The sequence below is a fragment of the Chelonoidis abingdonii genome, chromosome 7 (genome assembly GCF_003597395.2).
Source record: "Chelonoidis abingdonii isolate Lonesome George chromosome 7, CheloAbing_2.0, whole genome shotgun sequence".
Lineage (NCBI taxonomy): Eukaryota > Metazoa > Chordata > Testudines > Testudinidae > Chelonoidis > Chelonoidis abingdonii.
Genome location: NC_133775.1, coordinates 96931476 through 96945330, shown reverse-complemented (window position 1 = coordinate 96945330; position 13855 = coordinate 96931476). Strand labels below are relative to the sequence as shown.

Sequence of the window (13855 nt, the reverse complement as noted above, 5' to 3'; positions counted from 1 at the left end):
AATTCCTGACCTGGTGGCAGCGAGAATATCCAAGCTGGTAGTGAGCTTGGGGGAGTTTCAGGTAAGCACCCAGGTCTTGGACGCTAAAGTCCAGATCTGGGACAGGAGGCTATTACCACAGACCCAGCTCCAAATATTGCTGGAGCAGGGCCCCCAGCCCTGAATATTCCTGGAGCCCGGGCACCTCGAGCCCATATAACCTGCCGCCTATGCTTGCCGGTGGGTCCCCTCCCTGCCAGCGCTTACTGCCTGCCATGGATCAGCTGTTTTGCGGCATCAGGAGGCTCTTCGGGGGGAGAGGGGAGGAGTGAGGGTGCAGTGCACTCGGGGAAGAGAGTGGAACTGGGTGGGAAAGAGGCAAGGCAGGGGCAGGAAGAGGCAGGAAAGAAGTGGGGCAGGGCGGGGATGGGAAGAAGCAGGGCAGGGGTGGGGCATTGGGGAAAGGGGTGGAGTGGGGGAGGGGCCTGGATGGAGCTGCAGGGGGCACTCCCCAGCAGATTAGAAACTTGGTGCCTATGAGGGTGGTGACACCCTTTAAATAATATTGTGACCCCTCCTGCAACTCCCTTTTGGATCAGGACCCCCATTTTGAGAAATACTCATCTCTCCCATGAAATATGTATAATATAGTATACATACAATAGACCAGATTGGGGGAAGACCAGTTTTCACGGTCCGTGACGTTTTTCATGGCTGTGAATTTGGTAGGGCCCTATCAATTGCCAAGCCCAGCTTGCCTGGACCCAATGGTCTGGCCCATAAAGTGAAGACAGTCTGATGATTGCTGATGGACTAGCAGCTCTAAAGACCGAACACCATGATTTCTGAAAGCACAGTCCTGGTCTAACTTGGGTCATTCTGGCAGCTGAAGTTTGTCAGAAAGTAGAAGTACTCTGGACACACTCCTCTCTGCCAGCGATGCTCCCTACACTGGGCCTGGGTGGATAGGGGTGACACAGTGCCACCCTATATCTATGCTGGGGGAATCCTCAGGTGACTATGTAAGCTACCTTTGGGTTGTATTGCACCCAAGGACAGGCTCAGAGAGGCTGCAGTGGATGCCAGGATAAGGCCCAATTAATTGCAATAATCAAGCCTATTGATCTGCATGGCTCACCATGGCTGGGCCTGTGTCTGATAGGATGGGGAGCAATCTCCTGGCCAGTCACAGAAAATGAAGAGGAATTTTTCTGCTGACAAGGTATTTGTGCATCTGAAGACTGATTTACCCTTGATGGTGGGGCATACTATAAAGAAAGCAAATTCTTCAAAGTCCTTCCCTCTACCTATCAGCATCCCTCAAGTCCTGGCTGGGCTCAGCTCTGGTCAGCTGCAAGTCATCCAGGTGTTGGTTTCAACAAAGCATCAAGAAAGGGAAGAGATGATGCTGTTTGCTGCAGAGGCTCTCTCAGCGACATCATACAGCTGCTCAATAGTATGAAGAATGGTTTAAAGCTTGTGATGCAGGGTTTGGAAGGGGAGGATTAATAATCAATGATAAATACTTTTACTGTTACGTGGTTGTAGTTCTGTGTTCCAGGCATGAGCCCAAGTCAGCTTTGAACTTTCAGTGGTATTCAGTTAATTCAGTTTACCATCTGTCTCCTAATCTCTTCCTCTCTTTTCATTACTTGGGCAGATTTATATCATCAACAGGAGAGGCAAAAACATTCAAACATCCATCAAATCAGTCAAGAAATCAGCACCTCTCACATATGCAGTGAGAACACCTTGGATCTTTTACAACGTGTCTTCCTCAGATGATCCTTCCACTCCCAGAGAATAACCTTAATTTGCAACAGTGGCTTGACAACATTGGGATGGGGCTGCACAACATTTTCTAACGCTTGTCCGAGAGCCGAGACTAACACATCAGAAGAGGCTGCAGCCCTTAGGATTGAGGCTGCTGGGTTAAGGCCCAACAAACTCAGCATATCAGCCAGAGCCTTTCCCTCTGTCCTTAAGAAAGCTAACATTTTCTTTAAAACTCTTCATCGGGTGCAGGCGGTGGTGAGGGCTGGCTCCCAGATGCTACCGATTTCCACTGCCTTCCACCCACTGCTTATCTCACTTGGAACTTGTGAGGGTTCCGGTGCCACTGGCAGCTCGCACAGTTCTGCACATCTTGCTCATAAACATGCGGCCACACACTGTGTACTTGCTCAAGCATTCTGTGGCTGCCTGTAAAGCAGAGTCAATAGAACCCCATCAAATGCTTGAGCTGCCTCTGTTACTAGAAGGCATTTCTTAGGGTCAATATTCATCCTCTCGCACCACTGCTCCCACATGGGTATAGCCTTTATACAAACTGTTATTTCCTCCATATATAGCAAAATTGCTTTCCCAAATTAATGGTTTACTCAAGATGTGCTAGGGAGGGGTGCTGACCCAGGATCTCAGACGAGCCCCCACAAATGTAATCCTTCTGCCTGGTGATGTAGGCAGCATCAAGGGCCAGCTTCTATATCATGGAATCCTCTTACAATTACAAAACAAAGCCAGCTCAAGCTCCCACCCAAAAATCAGGGAAAATTAAACACCGCTTCTGGCAGTAATACTTCCCGTCTCGCAAACACTGAGTCTGTCTATAACAACAGAAAACTTTCCTTAAGGAGGAAGGTACACAGAATTAAGTTGGGAAATCACAGTGGCAATGACTGAAAAGTATGAAAACAATAAGTAAACACCCACCCCACAGTGCAGTGTCCTTTCCCTCAGTTTCCCACTCTGCGGTGTGAAAGTCCAATGGACGATTGCCCTTTTCACATGCCACTTCCCTTTTCACTCTGCTGCACCCCACTTACGGGTTGTTGTTCCAAGTCAGCGAAGGCCCAGAGGCTAGAGGCACATTCAGGTGAGTTCACCTCTAGCTCCTGGGGATGGGGAGGTGAGCGAGTGCTACCTCCACTACTGCTGCTGTCCTCCTATTGGTTCTGTTGCTTTTCAATGCTGTCATTGCCATCTCTTCTGCTGCCTGCCATGGCCTTTGCTCACTGCTGCCTGCTGCTATCACCTCTGTTGTATCTTGCTCTGTTCCAGACCTACAGCCCAGCTATTTGTAACCACACCTCTAGGATTTGCTGGGAAGGGAGGGGCACCTTTGATGCTGCTGCTACATCTCTCACCATGCTGCTTCTAGCTATGATGCCGTGTTCTGAGGTTCCACCACTTAGCCCAATTCTTAGTGATTTCAGTGGATAGTGAAGAACCTCACTACTGCTGCTGCCTCCTTTACAGTGGCTTTCACCAGCACACTGTCGCCTCATGGGACCTAAGATTCAGCCCCCTTGAACTGTCTATCAGTGCTTTCAGCCCTAGTAGTCACTCAGAAAAGACAAGGACTCTTAACTGAATCTAACCAGCCCTATCTTTAAACACTGGAGGGGAAGAGTCAAATAGCATCTAGGAGCCTTAAAACACCTATCCCGCCCCCTCAGACCTTTGCTTGGATTTACTTTACTACCCCTCCTTCAGTTAGGTCCTAGGAAGTACAGTTTAGTCATGCAGTAAGGGTAACGACATTTTGTTACCCCGGCATCCGCAACTTAAGAGCATTTTAACCCAAAGCAGCCAAAATTGATCACCTTGGTAAAGCAGATATGCCAATTGATCACCGTAGGCAGATTAGGTGTGTTTATACAAATACTGTCTGCTTATGCGGTCTCTTCCCCCAGGTCAACAGACGGCTGGAGAGAATTCATTCAGAACGATGGCTTACATACAGAGGCAGCTAAATAATCTGAAGCAAGTGAGGCATACAGTGATATTAACCCTTTTTTCTGCTTTCAGTTTTTCCATGAAGAACCATCTAATTAACCCAAATGCACTCACTGCTCAGTTACCCAATGATTTCAATACATATTGGACTATAGATGGTCCATGAGCAACCTAGATTTATTACATTTCTGTTCAGTATGGGTCAGTTTTTCTAAAGCGCCTAAGTGCTTTAGGAGGCTAACCCAGGAATAACTAGAACAAATAGCAAGAAGCTCCAACCCCACAAATTCAAATTCAAAATTAGGCAATTATTTTTTTAAACCAGTGATGGTGATTCGGCATTGGAACAAACTACCAAGTGTTGGGTTCTCTTTCTCCTGATATCTTCAGATCTAAACTGGAAGCCTTTCTGGAGGGTGTGAGTTCATGAAACATACATTATTGGACTTGATACAGGGGTGATTGGGTGAAATTTAATTGCCTGTGAGACACAGAAGGTCAGACTAGATGACCTACTGTCCCGTGTGGCCTTAAAATCTATGACCCCATGTGATCTTCACGCATCACCTGTGACAGAGAAATTGTAAGAGAATGTGTGTGTGTTTTGTTTCGCAACTAAATGAGGTTTTTCTGATGAATTGTCTGACATAACCATTTCATGTGAAGATGTTGTAAATTGCTTGCTCACACATTAACGTCTGAAATGTGGTTTTACTGTGAATGATGACTCTATAAAGAAAATGGAGCAGCTTTACCTCACCCATCTGCCCCTATGTGGTATCCATTCTACAGTCATCTTTGCTACCTTATGTGATACAAGTGCAACAGTCATCAGTAGCAGGTTTACAGGGGTGCCATGGCACTATGCCTGCACTCAAAAAGGGCCCCAGCCTGGCCCACTCCAGTTGTGCTGCACCCCAAGCCACTGGCTCCTCTCCATCCCCCCTCTACCCCCACCACCCGCTCTTCTCTGTAGGGCTTCTCTCTGCCCCCTGGCTCCGCTCTCCGGCTTCCGCTCACTCCTCTTGGCTGGCGGTCAGCTGGCTGCCTGTCAGTGCCAGGGCAGAGAGCAGCCCTCAGCCACTGCTGCTCCAGGCCAGTGACCTGAACGTCTGCTTCAGGCTCCCTGGGGGAAGGACCCACCTCTCCCTGCCACTTAGGGTGACCAGATGTCCCAATTTTATAGGGTCAGTTCCGATTTTGGGGTCTTTTTCTTATATAAGCTCCTATTAGCTCCCACCCCCATCTCAATTTTTCACATTTGCTGTCTGGTCACCCTACTGGCTGTCCCTCCTCCCACCAGCCTCTGCAAGGAAACTCCTCCTCCACTGCAGGCATGAGCATCAATTGGGTAGGGCTGGGTGGGGCTCCAGGAGATGCTCTCTGCTCCCAGGCTTCAGCTGTCCTGCCCCCTAGCACTGTGCTGGGCTGGAGGATCCCTGCTCTGTGCTGGCTCAGCAGGGCTGATGAGTAAGGCTACGTTTCAGTGACAGGTATTTTTAGTAAAAGTCATGGACAGGTCATGGACAGTAAAGAAAAGGTCATGGCCCATGACCTGTCCATGACTTGTACTATATACCCCAACTGAATCTTGGGGGTGAGTGGCCCAGGGGGCATTGTGGGTGCTCTGGGGGGACCAGGGGTGGCGCGTGGCCTAGGACCACCACTGGTGCTTGGAGCAGAGGGTGGCAGAGCTGGCAGGCTCCCTACCCTAACCCAGCTCCGCATGGCTCCCCAGAAATGGTAATATGTGTCTCTCCCTCTAGTCCTGGTGGAGGCACGGCCAGATGGCTCCGTGCGCTGCCTCCGCCTGGAGCACCAGCTCTGCAGCTGCCATTGGCCGAGACCCGCAGTCAATGGGATCTGCAGGGGCGGTACCTGCTGGTGGAGGCCGCATGCAGCCTCTGCCTATGAGCTGAGGGAGGGAGCCCCCCAAGGTAAGCGCTGCCCAGAGCTTTCATCCCCTCCCATGCCCCAACCCCCCGGCCCCACCCTCACCCAAACTCCTGCTTCTGCTGTGGGAGGGGGATGCTGTGGCCCGAGACTGTCCCAGCAGCAGTGAGTGTGGCTGGCCCAGGGGCTGCCTGGAATCTGTGACTTCTATGACCTCCATGACAAACTCACACCCTTACTGATGAGTGTGGCCAGGGAACAGGGTGTGGGGTGTGGGACTCTAGGAGGATCTGTGGGGATGCTGGGCAGTGAAAGGGTGGGGGGTGCTGGGCAGTGGGGAAAGTTTGTGTGTTTGGGGATGCTAGGCAGTAGGGGGTCTGCTGGAGGGGACTGGGCAAGGTCTGTGTGTATTGTGGTGCTGGGCAGTGGGGTGTCTATGTGGAGTGCTGTGTAGCTGTGGTGGTGGGGCTGTGGGGAAGGGCACTGGGTAGTGAGTAGTAGGGGAGATCTGTGTGTGTTGGGGCACTAGGGAGTGGATTGTTCTGTGTGGGGTTCTTGGCAGTTGTGTGGGGGTACTAGGCAGGGGTGGTGGTATGCAGGGCACTGTGCATTTGTGGTGGGGGTCAGGAGGGGCGCTGGGCATAGCAGGTCTGGGGGCGCTGGCATAGGGAGTTGGGGGATGTTGGGCGGGGAGCTATGTGGTGTGGCATGGGCCCAACCTTGAGGGGAAGGGGCACGCTGGCCGCACAGGGCCGGGTGGGCCACTGTGTGTCTGGCGACTGCCGGTTTGTAAACATTGCCCTCGCACTGGGCTGGGCGGAGGTGGGCCATACATGCCGCATTGTCTCTGGCTGCCCCCTCGCTCCCCGACGCCATGCTCCAATGCCGTATGGAGGCCCACTAGTATGTTTGGCATTGAGTCCACAAATCCAGCCCTGACTGTCATTACTGTTTGCCCTGCAGTGCCAAGAGAGGATTTGTGGCATAAACCTGATAGGAGAGAATATTGGAGTACAGGCAAAGAGCATTAAGGGGAGTTGTTTTGTATTCCTCTAAATCATAATCTTATTTTTTTTAAATATCCACCCCTCCCCCAAATAAAGAAAGAATAGTAAAAAGAACAAAAGGTAAAGGAGTGGGATTGAGTTAATCAAAGGTTTCTAAAAAGTTACACCGAATCTTTTCAAATTTGTTTGACGTCTCTCTTCTGAGAAATGTTACTTGCTCTCTAAGTCTGTTTTCAAGACCTGAAGAAGAGCTCTTAGTTAGCTTGAAAGCTTGTCTCTCTCACCCACAGAAGTTGGTCCCATAAATGCATTACCTCACCCACCCTGTCTCACCTGTTCTCTAGGTCAGTCAAGCTGAGCAAAGCTTCTGTCTCTGGAGCCCGTCTGCTATTCCATCTAAGCAATATGAGTCGTTTGGCTATAAGCTCTGCTCTAGAGGACCAAGCTTCCCATGAGTTTCCCAGATGAGGAGACAGATCCCAAAACACAGTTCTGGGAAGTACTTTTTAAGGAGGTCTCCATTATCATATTAATCCTCCTGCCCACTTCAAGCCAAAAGGATTTCTCTTGGGACAGTCCCAAAACAGGTAAGACAGCGTGGCTCTGTATTTCCAGCAGCAGTCTGTTTTGTAGGATGATAGGGAGCCAAGAGCCTGGAAGTCCTGGGAGCCCTGGTTCTCAGGCTCATGGCTCCTCAGTGGCCCAGGCTTTCAGACTCCAGCTCCTCAGCATCCCACCATGCAGGCTTCCCTGGATCCAGGGAAAGCATGCTGCCCCAGAACAAGGCTCCACTCCCTTTCATGGAGAATTTTGAAATTGGGAGGGGGAGGGTTATGCTGAATCAGAACACCACCAAATTGTGAAATATCAGAATCCTCTGCCAGACGGAATTCCCTTTCTCCACCCGGCTCCAGAAACTGCAGGGTGGATGGGATGGGAGATATTTTGGAGAGTAAAGAGTAGATTTCTGCACACAGGGTAGTTCAGTGTGGGGGAGATGGCTCACGTGAAGCTTGTTCCAAAGTGAAGAGTGCCAGCAAAAAAGGCGGTATCACAGTTATGGGGAAAACTGTATCTCTTTTCCCATGCTGGTCTCTTTGAGAGGATCTACCTCACGTTCTGGGCTTTTGTTCTTGGGGTGGAATCTCATGGATGCGCAATTCTTCCACTCTTAGACCAGAAGCAGATACACTACCCTGTGTGCAGAAATCACTGATCACCCTGCAGGCTGTTGAGGATCCAAGGAGTAGATTCACAAATGGTTAGGCACCTAACTGCCACTTCACTAGGTGAAGTCTCTGATTTAGACACCACTGGTATTCACAAAAGCCCCACTCAGATGCTACTGAATGCTGTAGGCGCCCATCCTCACTTGGCACCTAAGTTTTTGCAGTGAAAGTTCCCTATGTGCCTAAGTGTTAGCCTCTGGGCATGAGCACCGCTTCTTCACTCTAGTTGTCTGGATGCCTAAGCCACAGTGTGAGTCACAAAATGGGGGACAATAGGCGTTCCTTTGCCTAACTCACCAGCAGGGCCTGATCCAATAGGGAAGCTCAGAGTATGCCTATATCCACATAAAATACCCATGCGGGAGAGGGGGATGACCTCCCTTGCAATTTTTAGCCCAATGGCTAGGGTACTCACCTGGGATGTGGGAGATCCCCAGTTCAAGTGCCTGCTCAGCCTGAGAGAGAGAACAGATTTGAACAGGGCTAAGAGATATTCTGATGTGGCTCCCTCAGTCTTGTCTGTTGAAGGCGTTCGTCCATTAGCTCTGTAGTTTGGACACTCACCTGTGAAATGGCAGAGATCTGTTCATATCCCCTATCATACAGTAGAGGGGGGACATGAACGGGGGTCTCCCACAAGGCAAGTGAGTACCCTAGCACTGGGGCTAAAAGTGATAAGGGAGGTCCTCCCCCCACCCCATTGGATTGTTGTAAGAAATGCCTTAGGTGCCTAACTCTAGGAGAGGATTTCACAGCTGAGAATCCCAAGCAGATGAAGGTACCACCCTCCATCTTGGATTTAGGTGTCAAACTCCCTCACAGGGGCGCTGGGGTGGGACTTAGGATACACTCCTCTTCTGGGCATCTACCATTGGTTATCTTAGGTGGGAGCAACCTTGCATACTGGCTTTTGTGAATCCCATTCTTTGGGCCTATCTCCCCTCAACTTCCCCTAGCTCAGGCTTTGTGAATGCCAGTGGTGTGGTAGGCACCTAGAGTTAGGTGTTGCAATGCTGACCATGGGAATGCCCATGTCTCTTTGTGAATTTAACTCCAGGAAACTGAAGGCCCAAGCTCCACAGCAGCCAACTAGGCAGACTGTTGAGTAACCACGCCCACCTCAAATGACAAGAGTTTTCTTTAAAAAGCAGCTTAAGTTAAAAAAAATTGATCCAGAAGTGATCATACGAGGTATCATTTCATCACTTAATCTGAACGACCTCAGGCGGCCACCAAGCTTCAATCCCAAAAGTATATCAGAAAATATTTCTTAACCAGGAGACTAAGCTTTAAGGAGTCATCATGGCTCATCCCCACAAGCTACTCTATTCTGGTAAGCCGGGCGATTTCCAAACTGTGCTACAGAGCTTAATTTCAGCATTAACCTTCTGACTCCTTTGCAGATAAGAACTGAAAAATATTTTAGGACATCTTGTGGCTGGCTTTGGGAGAGAGGGACAAGCCACAGGAAGAATTCCATCTATCTTGTGCCCCTGCACAGGGGCTAGCCATAATCCCAGTCCTTGTGCTCAGTGACTCCCAAGGAGCAGAGAATTAAATATTGTAATGCTAAATTCTTCAAAGGGGGTAGAGACATGGACTTATCCCCATTCTCCAATGGCTCACAAAGCTGGGCCGGTATAGAGAGAGAACATGTGGTACCATTTTTTTTGGAGGAAGTTGTGGCCCAATTATGGTGATTGATTGACCATCACCTCCATAGTATTCTGGCAGGGCAGCCTCTACCCCCCCCAACCCAACAACTAAAACATATGTCCAAACTCTGGCTATTCTCATAGATTTATTTTCCTCCTATCTAGTCTCCTCAAATCTCACGGTACCATTCAAAACACAAATGATAAAATTAGCATCTTGACCATGTCAATTCTTTATCCTCGCTTCCAAGGCCCTACATAACCCATCTGGGCCTACAAAACCAATCTTAATTCTTATGAGCCCCTTGCCCTCCTTCTCTCTATCTTTGATGCCAGGCTTGCAATCCCTTTGGTTTCCTTCTCCCAGTCTCATCTTTGTGACTTCTTCTAGGCGTGGAATGACTCTAGATTTATTCCCAAGATGCCCCTGGACTCCAACCCACATTAAGCAAAGGCTTTCGCTACCCAAATATGACTTAGGATTTTGCTGTTATGGAAGAGTCAGCATTTCCTCAGAGTCTGTCAGAATGTCTGGATTTATGAATCTGTCTTTCTGACAGTGAACTTCTCCGAGTCAGGTACTGCCCTTAATTTCTGTCTTGTACAGCACTAGGCACTTTCTTGCTGCCCAACCGTAAATGACATCAACACAATGGGCTGAAAAAGGCACAATATAGGCCATGTAATCTTTATGCTCCCCCATACGTACACACATATCTGTGATAGTCTTTTTTATTAAACCCATTCTGACTTAATTTTTCTTTAAAAAAAATATACTAGAACTCAGAGTTATTCACCTTAAATGAGCCTTTTAAACACAAAAACAAATCAGAGATGCTGCCCTGCCTATAGGAGAGGACTTTCAGGACAGGAGTTGATAGTTATGCCTGGTAGAAGCTCAGGAAGATCTTGCTGGCACTGGACAGAGGTACAGGCACAGCAGTTTTTGTTGATCTCTTTGGTAGAGAGCCACTTGTATTAAGATCTTGTCATGCAATCCACCAGCATGGACACCAGCATAGGTGTGGGGTCCCAACACATAAACATTGGATACCAGATCTCCATGTGGTCACAAGCAGCACAGGTGTTTCTTCCTGTTAGTTTGATTTTATGTGCACACCTCTTTCTTTGATGGGCTATTATAGAAAGGTGTGTGAGACATCATACTTTAAGGAGGGAAGTTATAGCTGTATATGCTAAAGGGGAAGGTAACTGAATGTCCTTAGCTGCTGAGTTCTTGAGACCATGTCTGAAACATGGAAACATCTGCCAGGAATAACATGGATAAACAGAGACCACTTAAAGGGGGTGGGGGGGGGAAGCATAGTTTTTTTCAGAATCATATACCTTGTGTACAGAAGCCCCACTACACCTGAATGTGAGAATGAGATGTTGACAGGATAGCCCTAACCACTGTCCTGTTGTTAAAGTGAAAACCTCTTCAGATGAGCACATGGTTTATTTTGGAGTAATTTGGGGAATTGTCAAGTATCTATTTACAACACTTCTCTTACAGTGGGAGTACTATGGCTAGAATAGCCATTAAGACAATGGAAAGCTCGTACTAATTATAGGAAACCATTTGTAACTTAACACTGCATTGTAAAATAACATTGCTTTTTTTTCTTGGATCACTTTTTCCAATATTTAAAATAGCTTTAACTTTGCTTCATTCGTACAATTGTTCTTAGACGTTTAACATTATAGATTAAAAAGCCTACGTAGCTCAGCAGATTAGTCCTAACCAAGTGGTGACAATCCTTATCGGATTGGAAGTCTTAAGTGAAATAAATTTGAGCATTTGCTTTGGGCAGCAATGGATGGGAATAGGCAGCATTTTACATAAATCAGCACAGCTGCTAATCCTGCCTTTTTCTGAAAGTGGTGTCTTAAAGGGTGAAGCCACGCTACAAAAATGAATATATGAATTACAGAACAGCAAGCAACGGTGCAGCTGTGCTGTGCTAAGCCACTATGGTTGATGCAGTTTAGACACTCATACCTATTTTTCCATCTGTAGTTACATACGTTTTCAACAAATGAGCTTACTGGTGATTCCTATGAATCTCCACTTCTGCTACTTCTCCGCAGCGGTATCAGCGAAGGGGCAACGAAACTATCTCATCCTTTCAAAGGCAATGTATTCATTTGAGGTCAAAATGTTGGATAAAAATCAACCTACACAAGGTAAAGTAAAATAGGCCAAGAATTACAAGGCATAGTGAGTTCAGGCAGCAGCCTTTTGCCTCCATGGACACAGGCTCAAATCGAACAGTTCACAAGTGAAATGCATTTGGACACGAGCCTGCACTGAGCAAAATAAATACCCAAACTAGTGGAGCACAACCCCCAGTTTCTGATCAATACATGAGATGATGCGGAGAACAGGGTGGAGACGCTTGCATAGCCTATGCTTTCACTGCACAGGCCAGGTTCTGTTCTATGCCAGTGAATTCAGGAGTGTAACTCAGGGCAGTCTTTGGGCCTATGAAACAAAGGCAGCCCTAGCATGGCCTTATATATTTACCTGAAGCCACTGTGACATATTCTGCCTTCGCATACACAAATGCAATTTCCACTGGGCCAAATTCAGCAGTGGGCCAGTTTTGCCATTGACTTCAATGGGAGTGGGTTAAGGGCCCTGGTATAAGCAGATGCAAGCTCACTAATTAAAATGGAAGTAGCCAATATATATATGAGAGCAAAATTTAGGCTAGTGATATTAGGCACTCACTTGTTTCAGCATTAAAATATCCCCTTTCCTAAAATGAAACCACAGAAGCAGAGTAAATATGAGCACTAACAACTACTGCACACTGTGCTGTTTCTGGTGCCTTTTGCTTGAACATCTAACCCATTCCCTCTTTGCATTTCTTCCTAAAGGATGACTTGTACTTGTCTAGAGAAAAATATATTATTAGTAAGAAAAATAAAGCACAAATATTAGAAGTTACCTTTCCTTTGAAAAACCTTCTCTCTCCCACCCCCACCCCCACATTTGAAGTACTCAGTATTGAATCTATGCAGCAGATTACAACCATTTTAAACTGAGCCTTTAAGTACCAAAGAGAAGAACACCTATTACACGAATGCAGTAATTCTTCTGGCCTAATCAGACACTCTTTAAGTCATCGCTCATTCAAACAAAGCAATATGGCATATAGTCTCTCTAGATATGTACCTATATAGATATGTACACACCCCCATTACACATACACACATAATAAGGAGAAAAAGCCCTATCTGAACAATATTACATAGGATGGACCTAGTTGAATAAGTCAGTGAGATCAGAGGAGAGGAATTATGTAATCTTTTCAATTGAGCACACAGCTATAATTACTTTATCAAGCTGCATTAATATTTCACTGCAGTTTTCAGATTATGTGTATGCAGCATAATATTAAATATTCATCTATGGATTAAACCATCTCAGCTTTTAACTGCACGTTTCTCTCTGCCTCTTTTTTCGCTAAAGATATCTGAAATAACCTTACTATACTGCTGTGGGAGGGGAAAGGGTAGAGAGAAGAAACGAATGTGCTGAGTAGCCGAAACACAGTAAAGACAAATGCACAGAGGTCATTTCATAAAGGGCCTAATTTGTAAAGGTCCTGAGCTGTCATTTCTCTCCTGCTGGACTGGAGCAGCGTCCCCTCTGCTGACGTTACATTCATGCAGCCTAATTCTGATTATATTAAAAAGGAAAGGATGAAAAATAATACAGAACAGGGGGGAGAGAATAGTAGTAAATACCAAGAAAGGGACTGAAAAGGCAACATCAAAGAGGAATGGCGAGAGCTAGAGAAACACTTACCCATAAACAGCCAGATGGAGCCACCAGACACTAAGAGGAAGGTGAGCATGCCTGCTGGAACTGGCTGCAGCATGGGCAGCCTGAAGAGACTCAGTGGAGAGTGTATGTGAAAGGGGGGGTGGGGGACTGCAGCACATTCACTGCAGTGACTGAGGCAGTAGCGGCAGCAGGGACTCGACCACTCCGCTTGCTTCAAGGCGCAGCTTGCTTATCAATTACTCCCACAGAATAGGATGATATTTTTAGCAATCCCCCTTCCTCGGGGACCTCTAGCTTCTTCTTAAAGAGGGCAATGCATCCCACTTGGGTAGGGCTCACTGATCTGCACGGGAGCAATTCCCCTCCCCCTCCTGGAAATCCAGCAGCCCAGGCAGCAAGGGGGACTGGGAGGGGAAAGAAGGGATGGGAAGGGGAGAAACTTTATTTGGTGGTTTCTGATATCTTAACCTATGTCCAAAGAAATTGCTCAAATATGTGCCCTGCAGCAGCAACGCACTGGAATGCTCCCAGAGGCCCCCGTTGTCAGAGATGCTGAGC

At 47.5% G+C, this 13855-nt stretch overlaps 1 protein-coding gene across 4 annotated transcripts in view; it reads right to left on the bottom strand.

Moving 5' to 3' along the window:
- Window positions 1-13421, bottom strand: part of ACSL6 (acyl-CoA synthetase long chain family member 6) — a 113469-nt gene extending 100048 nt beyond the window's left edge. For 2 of the 4 annotated variants that reach the window (XM_032769137.2, XM_032769130.2), the window contains exon 1: window positions 13319-13420. In XM_032769137.2, coding sequence (XP_032625028.1) covers window positions 13319-13391 — 73 coding nt within the window. In that variant the 5' untranslated portion in view covers window positions 13392-13420. Of the gene's footprint in view, window positions 1-13318 lie in introns of all 4 variants that reach the window. The other 2 variants (XM_075068128.1, XM_032769133.2) reach the window with 2 other exon arrangements.
- Window positions 13422-13855: the final 434 nt, after the last annotated feature.